The sequence below is a fragment of the Lottia gigantea genome, assembly GCF_000327385.1.
Source record: "Lottia gigantea unplaced genomic scaffold LOTGIsca_11, whole genome shotgun sequence".
Taxonomy (NCBI): Eukaryota; Metazoa; Mollusca; class Gastropoda; family Lottiidae; genus Lottia; species Lottia gigantea.
Window position 1 is genome coordinate 1,549,052 of NW_008707001.1, and position 19,533 is coordinate 1,568,584.

At 32.7% G+C, this 19,533-nt stretch overlaps 2 protein-coding genes across 2 annotated transcripts in view; one reads left to right on the forward strand and one right to left on the reverse strand.

The window, feature by feature from the left end:
• Nucleotides 1–6,603, forward strand: part of LOTGIDRAFT_71464 (hypothetical protein) — a gene marked incomplete at both ends in the record, with an annotated part of 15,641 nt that extends 9,038 nt beyond the window's left edge. The window contains 6 exons of the mRNA XM_009047079.1: nt 2,386–2,606; nt 2,915–3,072; nt 3,589–3,678; nt 4,595–4,703; nt 4,973–5,052; nt 6,417–6,603. Coding sequence (XP_009045327.1) covers nt 2,386–2,606; nt 2,915–3,072; nt 3,589–3,678; nt 4,595–4,703; nt 4,973–5,052; nt 6,417–6,603 — 845 coding nt within the window. The remainder of the gene's footprint in view (nt 1–2,385; nt 2,607–2,914; nt 3,073–3,588; nt 3,679–4,594; nt 4,704–4,972; nt 5,053–6,416) is intronic.
• Nucleotides 6,604–11,284: 4,681 nt separating this feature from the next.
• On the reverse strand, nt 11,285–19,164 carry LOTGIDRAFT_156443 (hypothetical protein; the record flags this gene model as incomplete). The annotated part of the gene is made up of 9 exons (XM_009047080.1): nt 11,285–11,329; nt 12,412–12,583; nt 12,698–12,794; nt 15,107–15,178; nt 16,615–16,728; nt 17,062–17,206; nt 17,703–17,743; nt 18,524–18,592; nt 19,074–19,164. 9 exons carry the CDS (start codon nt 19,162–19,164, stop codon nt 11,285–11,287), a joined length of 846 nt encoding a protein of 281 aa, XP_009045328.1.
• Between the last annotated feature and the right edge of the window lie 369 nt (nt 19,165–19,533).

A 19,533-nucleotide genomic window follows, 5' to 3' on the forward strand; every position in this document is an offset into this window, starting at 1 on the left:
GGTAAGCAATATTTAGATGATTATACAGATAGCTGAAATTGAGCTCTATTAGCTGGTAAAGTAAATATTTAGATGACTATACAGATAGCTTAAATTGATCTCTATCAGCTGGTAGAGTAAATATTTAGATGATTATACAGATAGCTGAAATTGAGTTCTATCAGCTGGTAAAGTAAATATTTAGATGATTATACAGATAGCTGAAATTGAGCTCTATCAGCTGGTAAAATAAATATTTAGATGACTATACAGATAGCTGAAATTGAGCTCTATCAGCTGGTAAAGTAAATATTTAGATGATTATACAGATAGCTGAAATTGAGTTCTATCAGCTGGTAAAGTAAATATTTAGATGGCTATACAGATAGCTGAAATTGAGCTCTATCAGCTGGTAAAGTAAATATTTAGATGATTATACAGATAGCTGAAATTGAGTTCTATCAGCTGGTAAAGTAAATATTTAGATGACTATACAGATAGCTTAAATTGAGCTCTATCAGCTAGAAAAGTAAATATGTAGATGACTATACAGATAGCTTAAATTGAGTTCTATCAGCTGGTAATGTAGATATTTAGATGACTATACAGATAGCTTAAATTGATCTCTATCAGCTAGTAAAGTAAATATTTAGATGACTATACAGACAGCTTAAATTGAGCTCTATCAGCTGGTAAAGTAAATATTTAGATGATTATACAGATAGCTGAAATTGAGCTCTATTAGCTGGTAAAGTAAATATTTAGATGACTATACAGATAGCTTAAATTGATCTCTAGCAGCTGGTAGAGTAAATATTTAGATGATTATACAGATAGCTGAAATTGAGTTCTATCAGCTGGTAAAGTAAATATTTAGATGATTATACAGATAGCTGAAATTGAGCTCTATCAGCTAGTAAAGTAAATATTTAGATGACTATACAGATAGCTTAAATTGAGTTCTATCAGCTGGTAAAGTAAATATTTGGATGATTATACAGAAAGCTGAAATTGAACTCTATCAGCTGGTAAAGTAAATATTTAGATGACTATACAGATAGCTGAAATTGAGTTCTATCAGCTGGTAAAGTAAATATTTAGATGACTATACAGATAGCTTAAATTGATCTCTATCAGCTGGTAGAGTAAATATTTAGATGACTATACAGACAGCTCAAATTGAGCTCTATCAGCTAGTAAAGTAAATATTTAGATGACTTTACAGACAGCTTAAATTGAGCTCTATCAGCTGGTAAAGTAAATATTTAGATGACTATACAGATAGCTTAAATTGAGCTCTATCAGCTAGAAAGGTAAATATTTAGATGACTATACAGATAGCTTTAATTGAGCTCTATCAGCTAGTAAAGTAAATATTTAGATGACTTTACAGACAGCTTAAATTGAGCTCTATCAGCTAGTAAAGTAAATATTTAGATGACTATACAGACAGCTTAAATTGAGCTCTATCAGCTGGTAAAGTAAATATTTAGATGACTATACAGATAGCTTTAATTGAGCTCTATCAGCTAGTAAAGTAAATATTTAGATGGCTATACAGATAGCTGATATTGAGCTCTATCAGATGGTAAAGTAAATATTTAGATGACTATACAGACAGCAGAAATTGAGTTCTATCAGCTGGTAAAGTAAATATTTAGATGACTATACAGATAGCTAAAATTAAGCTCTATCAGCTGGTAAAGTAAATATTTAGATGACTATACAGATAGCTGAATTGAGCTCTATCAGCTGGTAAAATAAATATTTAAACCACTTACTGTGTAAGTCTCCAGAATTAAAATATTATATGTTTGTGTCTATAGAATGTGTTTAATATATGAAGATACAGACATTATATTAGTCTAACATGTTATGTAATTTATGGACCACTTATGACCTAGTCTTGTGATCTCTGTAATAATAGTGTTCTGATGTTAACGGTCAAGATTTATAAGTAGTTAAGAAGAGGAAGATTTACTCCATTAAAATAATATAGAGTTAGTTTGATTAAAGCTTTCAACATAGAAATTATACTGTATCATCTTCACAATGTCAAGCTATTACAAACTGTCTTATACCTTGACTGCAGTAGCAACCTTTTTCGTATTGCATACCTTTGGTGAAAAGAGCAATTGTATGGGATTGTACGATAGCGAAGACAGCCAATCAGAGGCCTTGACACAAAGTCCATGAACACAAAACCATGATGGTTACTGTCCTTCTGTCGAGGGCTCTGAATGGTTGTATTCAACGGTGAACTATCCAATCAAATCGCTGCATTCTGTGATAAAAGAATAGTGGCTATTGCATGCAAGGTATAAGGTATAATAGCTTGACTTTGTGAAGATGACTGGACATGGGTCCCTGGATTTCATGTGAAAATCTTTGTTTTATATCTTCTAGGTACCACTAAGACCTCACCTATTATAAAAGCTGCTGGGCAAACAACCCCTAGAAAACGCCAGCGAATATTTTACCAGTTTTTATATAATAATAATAGCCAGCAGCAGACGGAGGCCCGGGATGATTTACGCTGCCCGTGGTGCTCAGTTAATTGTATGCAACTTTATGGCCTTCTCAAACATCTACGACTTTGTCATGCTCGATTTGATTTTATGTATGCGGTAAGTAGGCTCTCTTGCTATAATTTTCAAAATAGTTGAGTATGGAAACAGAATTAGGCCCTTCTGTTTTTTAAGGGTTTCTGTTAGTTAGTTGATGGCTTCCATGTCTTCTAATGGTGAGGATACACGAACAGCCCTGACCTTTGACCATATTGTTGACCATTGACTTTATAAAGTGTGTTAAATTTACCCTCTGTATTATAGAAAAGGATCTTGTATAGAGCACAACCAGATCTTGTTAACCTTTAACCTGTACAGAATAACCTTTGACCTATTTGTTGACCCTTTATCCTGTGTCTATATTTCAGACTCATCCAAAAGGAGCTCGTATAGACGTATCAATCAATGAACGATATGACGGCTCGTATGTTGGAAATCCTCAGGATTTACATTCTCATATTGGTTACGCCTTTAGTCGTAATGTCCCTGTTCGTCGTACGCCTGTCACTCATGTCATTGTTTATAGGTAGGCCATGTTTTATATCTTCACATCCTGGCCTAGTTTTCATAATTTTGGTGCTTCAGTCATCTGAACGCTCGCTTCATAAATTGATCATAAATCTGCTAGGCCCTTCAAAAGGGGTTCAGTGCCTGGCATTTCATTCTCAAAAGCTTGTACGCAAAAAAAAATCTCAAAATTTTACAGAGGAAATAAAAATGTGACCTGAAGAGAGATCAAAAAGTATGACCTTTAGCATTGTCTGTATTCATAGACGGAATGAAAAATATCAGTTCATTTGCCCTGTCGAAAGCAGAAAAATAGGATGTAATTTTTATTTTAGAGCCAAACATGTCAATACACAAGACCCATTACATTAGTTTTAACTTTTAATCTCATCTGACTAGAAACAAGGTCCACTCCACATGATTTGACATTCAGTCTTTTAAACTGTTTAGAATATAATTGTTCGTGACAGAAGGCACCATGAAGTCTGCAATTTTTCTTTAAAAGTCAGACTGATTTTAATGGTTTTTTTTTTAGACCCAAACGTCCAGAAATTTCCCTCTCTGAGTTTATTGAGCCAGAAAATGACTCTCAATGTAATCGACAATTTGTTCAGGGCCATAACAGGTAATTATATTCTTTGATTTATTTTAAATGATTGCTGTCTTATTTTAACTGAAAGACTGCAGTACTGTGGCCTTGTTTTGAAAACTTTACTAAAGATGTTAAAAGATCAGAATACTGTCTTAGTTTTCCAGAAATGGCCCATGATCTCTTGTTGTTGAGAAAATTAGTTAGGATAAGTTGATGAGTTTCACACTGTCACAGAGGCAGGTAGAATGGTCTGAGATGGAAAAAGTGTCTAGTTGTTCAGATGGGACAATAAACCGAGCCTGTATGCTACAGGCTGTACACGTTATAGATCCCTGGACAGTTTGAAAAGGGTACTCTAATGTTTATTGCACTAACTTTTTCCTTCTTTATGAACCCAAAAAGATGCAGAAAGTAGAGTGTATTGCTACTTAACAATGAATGCATGACACTAATTTGGTTTTGTCTAGAGTTTTTAAGTGAACAAGCGAAATAAATGATGAACTAAGCCGAGTATTAGAGATGGCTTTCCTTATTTTTTAGTGTCAAATTAAGCAAACTATTAGATTAATTGGTGTTTCTAATGAATTATCATGTATTCTTAATCATATCATTATGTTCTTATTGCATATAATTAAGAGTTTAACCAATCATAAATGTCCATGTATGTAAAGTCTGGATAAACAAAAAAAGACTTTTTGACCTTTCTTGATCGGTCACTCATTGGAATTCTGTTTATAATTCTCTAATTAATTTAGCTAATTATGAATTAATTATGGACATGTGAGACAAACTGATATTTTTCCAAGTCATTAGAACACCTCTACTTTCTATTCATATAAGTATTAGCATTTTCATTTTCATAAATGAAAATAAGGAAACCCATCTTTAAATAATAAATGAAAATAAGGGAACTCATCTTTAAAGTGTATAATATAATTGTTTATTTCAGACTGTATTTTTATCAGATAATAAATCAACCTGTCAGGCCGCATGAAATAGATTTTGATGCCGATATGGATGAAATAGTTCCAGTTTGGCTGCGACAGAAGACAGTCAACGTAATTATACATCTATCTTTGCCCTTTTTTTCAAAAATTTTACTTCGTTAAAAGCTAGACGCTAGTACCACAGGTTCTAACATTCACTTTTATTGATTGATTCAATAGATGTGAAGAATGCTAAATTCAATCACGCTTTACAAAACTTTGCAAGATTGAATTTTTATTGTGGAATTTTTTTTTATTTAATTGCCAACTAAAACAATATTAACTCTGTACTATGTGGATACCAATTCAAAATCTAATGACCACTATATTATAATTTCTAGATGATAGATGAATTTACGGATGTAAACGAGGGAGAGAAAGAGCTGATGAAGATGTGGAATCTACATATAATGACCAATCAGTGAGTAGTCACTTTCTCTTTCTTTGAGATGTGTAAATTATTTTGGCTTAATGTGTAAAGGCAGGTGCACATTTACTAATTTTTTTGACGTATGATTTTTCAACAGCAAGAAATTATTGAGACATGCAGTCAGTCTACACTGACTTAAGGAAGAAGCTTTTATTAACAGGGAGATCTTATGCAATTCTGACTTAAGTTATGATAATACCTTTGAATGTTTCTGTCTGTCAAAGATGTAGAGCAGAAAGGATGATATGAGAGAATCATCTTGTTGTTCAGATGGGACAATAACCCCAGGCCCCACGTGATTCAGAACTCACATTGATCTGAATGTCTCTCTATCTGTCCATTTTGAATCTAGCACACGCAGTCAATATTCAAGATTAGATTAAGGTCAGACGCTGATATGAAAAAACCATCTTGCTGTTTAGAATCTAAGGCCCCACGTGATTCAGAATTCACACGCAATGGAATGTCTCCTTTCTATTATGTTTTCTCCATTTTGAAGCTTTCCCACGCAATCAGATCTAAATTAGAAAAACTTTGAAATAAATGAACAAGTAACAAGAACTGTTATCAAGTGGGAGTATTCATTTCTTTATCCATCTCCATGTCATTTCTTGTGTCAACTCATTTACTGACAAGACAGAAATATGATATTTTATTATAAATCTGATATATGATGGGTTTTTGATATAAAATTCTATATTATCATGATTTGTTAGCAGAATTTTTTTCCAGTCTTGTAATATTAATATTACAATTTTCTTGAAAAATTTGTCTAAAAATCATTTTTATACGCCCACATGAAATGGGGGGCGTATATTGTCGTCACCCATATCCGTCGGTCCGTCAGTCCACTATTGCTCGTAAACACACTACAAGACACAATTCTTGACGGATTTTGACAAAACTTGGTATGAGTGTTCGTAATCACCCAAGGATGAACCCTATTGAAAATCAGAAGAATCGAAAAATATATAGTATAAGTTATTGCCCTTGTTTTTGAAAACGCGTTCAATTTTTAGCTCGTAAACACTCTAGAAGGGACAATTCTTGACAGATTTTAACGAAACTTGCCAGTGGGCGTATATTACCTTGCCTGGAAAGCTATCTTAATGGATTTAAATCAAGATCTGTCTCGAGGCTTGTACCCCTAAAATTACAGTCGTCAAAGTGGACCTGATACAGTCCTGCAGGGCGGAACCAAAAAAGTGATCACCTCACTTAGAAAATTCAATGAAAATGAATTAGAGGTCACGCCCTTGAGGCAAAGTCATTGTCGCTCTCATAAATTTGCATGTTGCAAGTGTATATTGATCCTAACTACGATGAAGAGCCAAAATTTTATTTTTTCGTTTCAGGTATATATCTGATTGTCAGATACCACAAGCCTGTTACACATTCGTACAAAAACATGGACCTGAAATATTGGAGAAAAACTTATTACGCAATTTTACGATCCATCTGGTGAACTTATTTGATTTTAGTTTAATAAGACCAGATGTTGTACAGCGATGTACCAGCCAATTAGAACTGTTAAAAGAGGAATTGTCGTTATGTTCGTGAAATGTTTATTGTGATATAATCTGGTATAGTTTGATAAAATAATTTAAATGTACAATCCAGAATTGTCAAAACATTACCACTAGCAGTCAATTTATTTACAAAATGAACTTCCTTAGTCTTGAAATCTTAACTTAAGGTGATTTAAGTCAACCAATGGTCTGATTGGTCAATCACTAAAATTGATGTTAAATTTAGTTTTGTTATCCAATCAGATTACTGTAACTCTTAACATCTGGATTTAAGAGTTGGAGAATTAGAATCCTGGTTTAGTGAAACGGAGGTATTTGTGAGTGACTACTTGTGTTATGTTTGGATAAGACCTGGATTGTACATTGATTATTTTATCAGGTTATACATCTAAAAGGCAGTTATTTTACATTCAAATTCTAAAATTTCCATTTACATTTTGATCTTGTCAAGATACACCAATGCATCGCAAAGGCAAAGAACACCCTTATTTTAGAAATGAGCTCTTCCAACCATACTAATACAATTTAATATAATACAAAGTATGCATGTGTGGAAGAGTTCATTAGAAAGTTGAGGGGTGTTAGGTATGTAACTGGCAGATTATACCCAGATTATACATGAAAGGGATGTAGTAACCTGAACATTTGAATTTTACTAGCTGATAGAGCTCAATCTTGGCTATCGGTGTCTCTTATTAAAGGTACTATGAAATGTCTACAATGGTGAATTGAGAGTGATGCAAATGACATTTGATTTCTCACATACTTGAAGTCTGAATTCTTTCTGGAAAGGGCTACAGGTGGAAATTGAGCTTATCAGCTGGTTTAGAAAATATATAAAGGCATGTTACCTATTTCAAATCATGAAGTTTTCATTAATTACCTATTTTATTACAAATTTACTTGATCATCACATTGTTAACTTTTACGACCATAACTAAATTTGAAATTCCAATCTCTATCATAACCTCACTATTAATATATGATGTTTAGAGTAGACTGTAATTCAAACAAATTTGTCCTCACTGCATGGCCTTCAATCAGTTCATAGAAGTAGGAAGTAGATTCCATTTCATTTCATATCTTTTAACAAACGTAACATTCTGGAATTCTTGCTCAGTTACTTGTTTGTGAAGACGCGAAGAGATGAGAGTGGCAAATAACTCACAAATTGCAATCCAAGAGATTTTTCGATTCCATTTTACATCAAATTTCATCTTTTTTTCCAAAAAATTAAATTTTCATTGAATCATTGAATAAAATTTGGTTATTTGAATGTAGCCCCGTCGTTAGGGTGGGGTCCATGAGGGCGGTGCTGTTTGAATGTAGCCCAGTCGTTAGGGTGGGGTCCATGAGGGCGGTGCTGTTTGAATGAAAGAATCATGTGATTTAATAATAATACTTTATTTGTAAATACTGATTTATGGCAGCTAAAAACAGTTCTGCCTTTACCTTTTGTTTGATTTTAAAAATTGTTAACAAAATTATTATATTATAAGACTTATTTTGGCATACTACTCCAGCGGCCTTTTATCAAAATTAAAAACTTGGTAGCTTTTAATTATCATAGCAAATTATCTTCTACACGTTTGATTGGTCAGTAATATTACACTAGTGAGATCAACCAATCACTGTTCTTAGAATTCTATGCTTTAGATGTTTCTGACAATAAGTTAGAAATCTGATTGGTCAATATTTTAGGGCTAGTTAAATCATCCAATCAATACAATGTTAGTATTTTATATTTATGATTATTATTTAAGATGAAACCTCTCTGACAGGAAACCAGTAAGTTCGTAGTATATGATTTGTTCCATAATTTTTGGGGGATTTCTACTCCCAAAGAGATTCAAAAGGATTATTTCTGAACATGATATATTGCTCATTTGAAAAAGATTTGTATACAGGCCACCTTGAAAAAATAAAATAGCCGTACGAGGACTGTCTACAGTCAAAGACAAACGAAACAATGCACCTGACCTAGTTTCATAATGAATTGTAATGACACTATAATCGTATGTATTTACGAGAAAAAGATATTTGTGCACTTTGGGTTTGATTCAAAATAGATAAGAACAGTCCACTTTATGGTTAGGTAGTTTTAGTGCTAATTTACACTGCTTAATATGATAAATGTAGTCTCTATTACTACTTATACTACCTAAAATAAAGTGAACTGGTCTTGCTTATGATTTAAATCGGATCTAGATGTAGAATAATTATGCTGGATTATCGAATATTTTATTTTATTGTATATAGCGTTATTATTGTTAAAAATTCATTCAATTTCATCTCAAATTTCTCAATATTCTTGGTCTCAGTTCTAGCAAAATTAAGAACAGTCAGTCTGCAGGTTTTTTTTTCACAAATCCATAATGAGGATGATTTTGATGTTCCAGTCATCTGATTGGTCAATTACAAAATTAAATTCTAAATCTTGATTTATTATCCAATCAGATTACTGTATTTAAAATGTGGATTTAATCTGAGTCAAAATTTGAAACAAAAGGGCCTATGGGCCTTATTCTAGAAAACTTAATTAAGATAAAATCCTGATTTTAAGAAATACAGTAATCTGATTGGATAATACAACAAAATTTAAGATCAATTTAAGTGATTGACCAATCAGATAACTAGACAACTAAAATCATCTTCAATTTGAGTATGGCTGTTTGATTCACCAAGTTGTACAAGTCGGTATTTATTGTCTGTTTGATCCATCAAGTTGTACAAGTCGGTATTTATTGGCTGTTTGATTCATCAAGTTGTACAAGTCAGTATTTATTGGCTGTTTGATTCATCAAGTTGTACAAGTCAGTATTTATTGTTTTAACAATGCAGATATTGTATAAATAGAAATAGCAATACATCGATCTATATATTTGAAAATGGCAAGAAAACTATGTGACCTTTTTTTTTCCATTGTGTAAGCTTATGATAACAAGGACATATATATTGAATGTTTTTGGTGGAGAATTGCTGTTTTACTGTACTTGTTTTTCACAGCATTTCCATGATATTAACAATGACAGTAACACATTGTATCACATCTTCATAATGGTCAAGCTATTCGTCTTATACCTTGACTGCAATAGCCACCTTTCTTGTGTCTTAGAATCAGCGACCTTGTTAAAAAAACTAAAATATACTGCTCTTGATTATGTACTGAATCAGGCCATGTGCTGTGTGGAGGGCTTTGATTGGCTATATTCCCTGGTATGCAATCCAATCAAATTGCTTCATTCTGTAATACAAGGAAAGTGACTATTTCAGTCAAGGTATTAGATGGAGTTCTTAATAGCTTGATCATTGTGAATATGAGCTTTAGAAAGCCCACTATGGATTCTGTTAAAGGTGATCAAAGCATGTACCTTTGTTTTTGAACGACTATGACCAATATAATCAGGGACTTATGTACTAAACATAGCCAGTAAGTCAAAAAATGATGTCCATCCATGAACAGTTCAAAATATAAACACGATCATCGTTATCATGAGGTAGTTAAATATACCGGAAGCACATTCTAGCGCAAATATATGACGCTCATCTTGAAAACATTGTCACCAACAATCAATTATATGTCTAGGAAGGATAAGTGGTCTGAACACAATAGAAGTCTGGTGTATGAAGTGATAATGACTATTTATTCTACCTCAAATCAATAAGATCTGTAGCATACATATGTGCTTGACAATAGTAAAGAACACAAGATAAGGCTGCCTAGTATAGTTCCAATAACTATCAGTATTTATTCTACGTTAAAACTAAATAGATCGTTCATGGTATGTTTTGAATTGTTTCAAATGTACACGATATTTTGTCTGTATAGAAGTTTTTGTAAGATGAATTTTATTACAAGAAAAAACAATGTAAATAGGACTTAATTATCTTCACAATGTCAAGGTATTACAAACTCTAAGTGCTAAATAATGTCAAGGTATGAGACATAGTTTGTTTTAGCTTGACATTGTGAAGATATAACTAATTATGATAATATGTTTAACCTTGTTTGAAGTTAAAATGTTACTGTTAAAATAATGACTTCTTCAAACATTTGTCTAATAAAATATGGTTTTATATTTGTATGTCCTTTTCTTCTTGCAGATCTCATGGTTTTGACTATTTTAGTAGTTGCGGAAGTCACATGCAAAGCTCTTGGAAACACCTAATGGTACTTTTCTTTTGAAGAGTCTACTATACAACTTTTACTATGGATTTTTCCATTCTTTGGACATTATTTTTGATTGTCAGAACTGTTTTGCTTTAAGATTTTTATTGGAGGGTCTGAAATGCATCATGATTTGGATGAGACAGTAAATATAGGCTTGAGGTGTTACAGGCAATTATTATCAAATGATTATATATACAAAATTTATTGCCTTCATCAGCCTTGTCAGGAGCAGAAATCTAGGATGTAAAAATCCTTTTTTTTATTCTGGAAATTGTAATAGCTTAATTAGGAGCAGAAATATACGAAAACTCTGTTTCATTTCCCTTTCTTCAAAACATTAGCTTTAAGCATTTGAGTCATACTCCAAAGAGCATATAATCTAGAAGCTCTGTCGATAACTGTTCTCTACATAGTGGTGTCACAAGCAACACCTCATTTCACGATCTGACTGGGTTTGGAATCTGAGGAATGTAACTGTATCAGAGCCACTGGTTTTTCTGGATATATATCTTGTGGAATCTTCTCATCTTTTTGGATATCTTTTCTTTGATGTTATCTTCCACAGTTCCTGCAAGTTACATGAGAAATATCAAATAAACATCATTAGCTATGTGGACTCTCTGAAAGAGATGATGAGTTAACAAACATAAATACCAAATAAACATCATTAGCTACGTGGACTCTCTGAAAGGGATGTGCAGTTGACAAACCCAAATATCAAATCAACAATATTAGCTATGTGGACTCTCAGAAAGAGATGCACAGTTGACAAACTTAAATACCAAATAAACATAAGCGATGTGGACTCTCTGAAAGATGCTAGGTAACTAATGCATATACCACATCAACATATTAGATATGTGGACTCTCTGAAAGGGGTGTGTAGTTGACAAACCCAAATATCAAATAAACAATATTAGCTATGTGGACTCTCAGAAAGAGATGCACAGTTGACAAACTTAAATACCAAATAAACATTAGCGATGTGGACTCTCTGAAAGATGCTAAGTAACTAATGCATATACCACATCAACATATTAGATATGTGGACTCTCTGAAAGGGGTGTGTAGTTGACAAACCCAAATATCAAATAAACAATATTAGCTATGTGGACTCTCAGAAAGAGATGCACAGTTGACAAACTTAAATACCAAATAAACATTAGCGATGTGGACTCTCTGAAAGATGCTAAGTAACTAATGCATATACCACATCAACATATTAGATATGTGGACTCTCTGAAAGAGATGCACAGTTGACAAACTTAAATATCAAATAAACAATATTAGCAATGTGGACTCTCTGAAAGAGATGCACAGTTGACAAACTTAAATACCAAATAAACATAAGCGATGTGGACTCTCTGAAAGAGATGCACAGTTGACAAACTTAAATACCAAATAAACATTATTAGCAATGTGGACTCTCTGAAAGAGATGCACAGTTGACAAACTTAAATACCAAATAAACATTATTAGCAATGTGGACTCTCTGAAAGAGATGCACAGTTGACAAACTTAAATACCAAATAAACATTATTAGCTATGTGGACTCTGATAAAGATGCCTTAATCACAAAATGGCATCAAGAGTTCAAGAAGAATAAGCATGCACCTTCACAATACTTTAAAATAATGAATCAAAACTAACCAACTCTTTAAGCCTGGAATATTTAAAATATTGAGGAAAATCACAGCTGACTCTGTTATATTCCAGCCGACAATCTGCTGACTGTAGGTTCGATTGAAGAATCTCTAGACATTCTAGGAAATGAGAATACGCTGGAGTCACTACTGTTAAATCATTTACACTAAAATTACACCTGAAATATTCAAAAATCGTGATTTTAGCTGCAAAGATCCATTGAATATTGAGGCTACTTGTATCAAATTGACATCATACCTTAGACTTATCAAGAAATTGATCATATACATACCTTTTTTCCAATGATATATAAACAGTTTTTGAGGATGAGTCTAACAGATAAGTTATGGTGTTAAACAGAGCTGTTGTTAAATCTATATCATAGATCACTGAAACAAAATGAAACAGAGTTTTACTTACTACTTTCAAGCACATCATTGATATACTGCATGTGAATTCTCAAAAAGACCTTAGCCCTGGGATATCCTTAGCTTCTAACTCTGTTTCTAGGATATCCTAGGGTCTTAGCTTCTAACACTGTATCTAGGATATTCTAGGGTCTTAGCTTCTAACACTGTATCTAGGATATCCTAGGGTCTTAGCTTCTAACACTGTATCTAGGATATCCTAGGGTTGTAACTTCTAACACTGTTTCTAGGATATCCTAGGGTCTTAGCTTCTAACACTGTTTCTAGGATATCCTAGGGTTGTAACTTCTAACACTGACCCTAGGATATCCTAGGGTCTTAACTTCTAACACTGACCCTAGGATATCCTAGGGTCTTAACTTCTAACACTGTTTCTAGGATATCCTAGGGTCTTAGCTTCTAACACTGTATCTAGGATATCCTATTGTCTTAGCTTCTAACACAATATCTAGGATATCCTAGGGTCTTAAATTCTAACAGAGTTTCTAGGATATCCTAGGGTCTTAACTTCTAACACTGTTTCTAGGATATCCTAGGGTTGTAACTTCTAACACTGCATCTAGGATATCCTAGGGTCTTAGCTTCTAACACTGTATCTAGGATATCCTAGGGTCTTAGCTTCTAACACTGTATCTAGGATATCCTAGGATTTTAGCTTCTGACACTGTATCTAGGATATCCTAGGGTCTTAGCTTCTAACACTGTATCTAGGATATCCTAGGGTCTTAGCTTCTAACACTGTATCTAGGATATCCTGGGGTCTTAACTTCTAACACTGTATTTAGGATATCCTAGGGTCTTAGCTTCTAACACTGTATCTAGGATATCCTAGGGTCTTAGCTTCTAACACTGTATCTAGGATATCCTGGGGTCTTAACTTCTAACACTGTATTTAGGATATCCTAGGGTCTTAGCTTCTAACACTGTATCTAGGATATCCTAGGGTCTTAGCTTCTAACACTGTATCTAGGATATCCTAGGGTCTTAGCTTCTAACACTGTTTCTAGGATATCCTAGGGTCTTAGCTTCTAACACTGTATCTAGGATATCCTAGGGTCTTAACTTCTAACATTGATTCTAGGATATCCTAGGGTCTTAACTTCTAACATTGATTCTAGGATATCCTAGTATCTTAACTTCTGAGTGTTTCTAGGATATCCTAGGGTTGTAACTTCTAACACTGTATCTAGGATATCCTAGGGTCTTAGCTTCTAACACTGTATCTAGGATATCCTAGGGTCTTAACTTCTAACATTGATTCTAGGATATCCTAGGGTCTTAACTTCTAACATTGATTCTAGGATATCCTAGTATCTTAACTTCTGAGTGATTCTAGGATATCCTAGTATCTTAACTTCTGAGTGTTTCTAGGATATCCTAGTATCTTAACTTCTGAGTGTTTCTAGGATGTCCTTGCCGTAAAAATCGTTTTGAGTATACGTGGCCTGTAATCTTATGAAGTATTAAATTTTGTCAAACTATTTTCATCTGCCCTTAAAACACGAACAGACAGCTGACAGAGGGATAAATTGACTTATTGATTGCAGACTGATTAGCTTGTGGACAAAGGTTTTCCTGGGGCTTCTCAATGACTTTCAGATCTTCAACAGATCGTTCCCTCGTAATAATATATTTTTTAATTGAATTCGAAGAGACAAAAAATAAATTTTGGACAAAATTGTGCGCACAAGATATAGTTTTTGTAATGTAGGCCTTTGGATAGAGCCTAGTGGAAACATCAATTAAATAAACTCAGTAATTCGATTTCATAAGAACTTTGTTATCTATCTATCAAACAACCTTTAATAAATGTCAAAAAAAGAAAGAAGTGACATAAATCAATATGAATCGACTTCAGTCACACATCTTTGGACATTAACAAACAAAAATAAATATGTTCGGTGACAAGGTAAATAATGGGGCCATACATCATATATTTATGCGATAACAACACATTTTCATTCAATTGAAAGTCAAAAAAAAATAATTTAAAGTTACAGTTCATTTCCATACTTAATATGGAATTTCACAGAATTTGAAAGCCTTGACAAATGGTCGTACAAGAGGATACACACCCTCACAGCAGAACAAAATTCATGTCATCTGCAACTCAAAATTATAGTCTACTGAAATCATACAAGATCTCATCAATATGCATTTGCAATATCCTCAAAATTGTAACCACTATGACGTTTAAAAGTCAATTTTAACAAATAAAATCAAACCTTACTCCAACTTCAAAATGACACTACAAAATAAGGATACTAATTTACCTTCCGCTGCTATAAAAACTTCCACTTCACTAGCTTCTTTCACGGATAAATCATTCTCTTTCTTTACACAACCTGAAATATATCCCGTCGTTTTTATATAAAAAATTCCAAATTTACCTGATTTATTGTCCATCTGTTTAAAATCCGAATGATAATTGCCGATATAAGGAATGATAAGTTTATTCATTATACAAATTTTTCTTAAAATCATTCAGATGACTTGACAAAAGCGTCTATTAAAAACTCATTTCAGAACGATCTCAATGATATAACAAACAGATTTATAGATTTTCTATTTATCTTCACACAAATTCGTTTTTTTATATGAAATCATTATTTTCCTGCATATTGAAACATTGAAAGTAATAAATATTCTAGAATTATCATTATATTCCTGATGACAGTATGAGAATCATATTGAAACAATGAAAGTAATAAATATTCTAGAAGTATCATTATATTCCTGATAATGATATGAGAACCACATTGAAAGTAATAAATATTCTAGAAGTATCATTCTATTCCTGATAATGATATGAGAACCATATTGAAAGTAATAAATATTCTAGAAGTATTATTATATTCCTGATAATGATATGAGAACCATATTGAAAGTAATAAATATTCTAGAAGTATCATTATATTCCTGATAATGATATGAGAACCACATTGAAAGTAATAAATATTCTAGAAGTATTATTATATTCCTGATAATGATATGAGAACCATATTGAAAGTAATAAATATTCTAGAAGTATCATTATATTCCTGATAATGATATGAGAACCACATTGAAAGTAATAAATATTCTAGAAGTATTATTATATTCCTGATAATGATATGAGAACCACATTGAAAGTAATAAATATTCTAGAAGTATCTGATGATGGTGTGAGAACCACATTGAAACGTTGAAAGTAATACCAGAGTGGTACAGGTATCTACTATCTATCATTAATATTATCTTATTTATCTAAAACTGGTGTTTCTAATTTACCATTGAAGGGTTTCAACTAGAAGTAATATATTTTGAAAAATACAAAGGTGTTATTTTGACCTGTTATGAAGAGATTGAACCCTGGACCTTCAGATTAGTGAGTTCAGAGAAAAACCAGTAATTTTGTTCGGACAAGTAGAGGAGATATTATGCCTTGCGACCTGAGTTCTGGATTCAGTTCTTGGTCGTCTATTTTTGTCTATTTTTGATTCTGATTGATGTCAGTAAAATTTCACGTTTCAACGCTTCCCTGATAAGATTATCGTGTTGCTGACAGTATTTATAATATCAAACCAGTTTAATATTCATTGCCGATTGTTTTATCAAGTGCAAGACAGAGCGTCATCATCCAATCAGATTCATTTTCCTTTCAATTGCATGCAAAAACACTAGTCGGCCACTGTTCGTGTTTCTGCAGCATTAATGTCATCAGTTTGTGATGTAAGTGTTTTGTATTGTATATATTTGGACATACTGGTATCAAAGTTGGGCAATATCTGAGAATACCTACCCCAGTTCATCCAATCCAGCTTCCTAATCTCTATAATGTTGTCTAAATCTGGTATTAGGTGATTATTTAATTCAATATTTTCTCTAGCTAGATCTAATATATCATCACTATAATCTGCAAATAAAATAGATTTGAAAATTTTTGTTAAATCTATATTTTTTGCATAGAATTTTAGAGATATTTAAATGAAATAGAGTTTTATTTCCTACTATTCTGATCCTAAATGGGTAAATGAAAACAAGTGATCATGTGGTGTTCTCTGAGGCAATAAGTCTACCCTTTTCCATTTCAAACTATTGACGCGAAACTTGTAGTAGCCTACATTGAGCATGTGGTAAATTATTAAAATCCAAAAGACCCTTTTTTGTGTTCATTCTGCCCCTAATACTGGGATCAAACCTTGGATCCCCACGGTTTTCAAAAAATAGTTCCCAATCAGATACCAACCTGTACAGTATACTGTAGAAGCAAACATGGCAGCTACAATACTAGATAGACCACATCCTGCTCCTAGATCTAATATTGTTTTATTTATAAATTCTGTATTGTTATATATTATATAGTCACATAATAACAAACAACCAGACCAAATCTACAAAATATATACAAATAGTATAGACAAACACAGATATTGGCAATACGACATGCCAACGATTTGTGAATTGTATCGCAACATCATATATCAATGCTTGCTGACACCCTTTATTCCTTAAAAAAAAGTGCAGATTTTATACGTTGTTTTATGATATAACAATTTTTTTCACTGAAATTGTTAGAAACTATTAATAAGACAGTGGACGCTAACCACTTCTCTCAACTATATTACCTAATATCACAGTTATAAAGTTATAAATTAATATATATAGAAACTTTGAAGACAAAATGTTAGTTTTTATCCCATTACCCCATATCATGATATGTATCATATATCTATGAAAATCTAGGTCTGAATTTGAAAATAAACTTCTTTCAGATACGTAGATTACGTTATAATCAGCACTATGTTTGTATAATTCAATAAGAACATTAAAATATCAGTGTTTTCTTTCCTATTGATTCTAATAAATGTTTATAAAGTAAAATTTTACCTGAAGACCAACATCTGCTAAAACTGTTTCTAAATTATGATCTACGATATAAAAAAAATGATTGAATTAAGGAATTTCAAAAATAGCAGTTTGAAAATATGAGATTCTATTTTTCTGCATCATATTGATATAATGAAGACATTTTATTATAATTTCGATCAATCGCATTTTCTTCACTTTAAAACTGATTATCTAGATATTGGCAGGTGTCATGCATGAGGCAGAGTATGCTCACTCTTTCTGGAACACCTGATACTACCTCTCTCTTGAAGGTCAACTTTTATTTAGTTTCATTTCCGGGATGTTGTTACCTATTGTTTTTTCACTCGATTTTGTCAATGGATTTTCCTACTGACTTTGAGACTTTGGTATTCTTTTTGTTATTGCCCTGTCCAAGTCCCATCAAAATAATCAGGCCCTCTTTAATATCAACCCCTTATGTCTGCATGCAATAAAATAATGTAAAAAATTTTATTTGAAAATCAATCTTACAAATTGTTAAAACTTGAGTTGATTGACTACACTGTTTTCTCTCTACCATCAAATCATCATCACTATCTGTTAGCTGCTTTTTATTTTCTACAAAATAGCTATATATTATTGTTTGTTTACAATAGCTGTGTGGGTCTAGGTACAGGCTACAATTTAGTCTAAAGAACAGTCAAAGACGAAGCTTTATGTTAAACAAATTTGAAAATAAAACTGTTTTTGACAAGATAAAAAGCTAATGAAATTTAATTTTATACATAGTAAAGCAGCCTAGTCATATAGCCTACAGTAAAGATATTGCTGGTTATATAAGGCCTAATACAAAAACCTACCTTTGAGATTTTCATCATGGTCAGAATCTATCTCTTCTGATATTGGTAAAGTAAAAACAAATCTTGACACTGAAATAAACACATTATATCTTAGTCACACGGCTTGTTGGCTTTAGTTTTACAAGCCTTTGATATGGTAGTTATTTCAAATAGTTATCAGCTAGTGTAAAAACAATAGTGGATTCTCCACATCTTCAAAGTTGAGAGGTTTAAAGCCACTTCATAAACCTGCAAAGATTAGGGTCTACCAGATAGCCTAGCGACTTTTAAGTACCGGTATGTAGGCCTAAAGCATTATCAATAGGCCAAGTTAAATTAATTTGGCAGTGCGAGAGACATCTGCCACATTTTAATCTTTCAACAGATGCTTGTCTGTTTTATATAACAACGCCATTATGAGGAATTTGTTGAATATTTAAACTCTTATGACTTATGAGAGTTATTACAAGCATCACGTATTAAAGGTTTCTGACGATCGAAATAAGATAAGCGCTTCAGCTAATTCCTACGTTAGGGCCAGGCTAAAATTCGAATTTCAATAGTTGTTTACCAACTCTTTTCTTGGAATTTGCACCATTTACTTCTTCATAATGCGTGGAAACATGAATATCAGACAAAACTTTATTTTCTTCTTCGGTCATTTTACAGTGCAAGGGAGATAACTCTGATTAAGCGAATACGGATCATTTCCCTTAGACCACATACACTGACTGTTACTCCTCAAGTATTTTACCTTCATTGCAACTGGTCACAGGCCAGTTCAGCTTTTTAGAACACCTTGACGCAAATCTGTGTTTCCAATTTGAGAATTTCATTCAGTTGGCTAATAATGTCCGTTCTGTTTTCATTTCAAATGATAAGGAATGTACCCAACAAGATGCACACAAGGACTGTTTATTTTTCCATTTAAGCAACTACAAGCACTTTTCAAGTTGGTCAAGAGGTAATGCCTACTGTGCTGACCAAACAGCAAATCTCCAGCAAGATTCTAACTCACCGAGCCACACTAA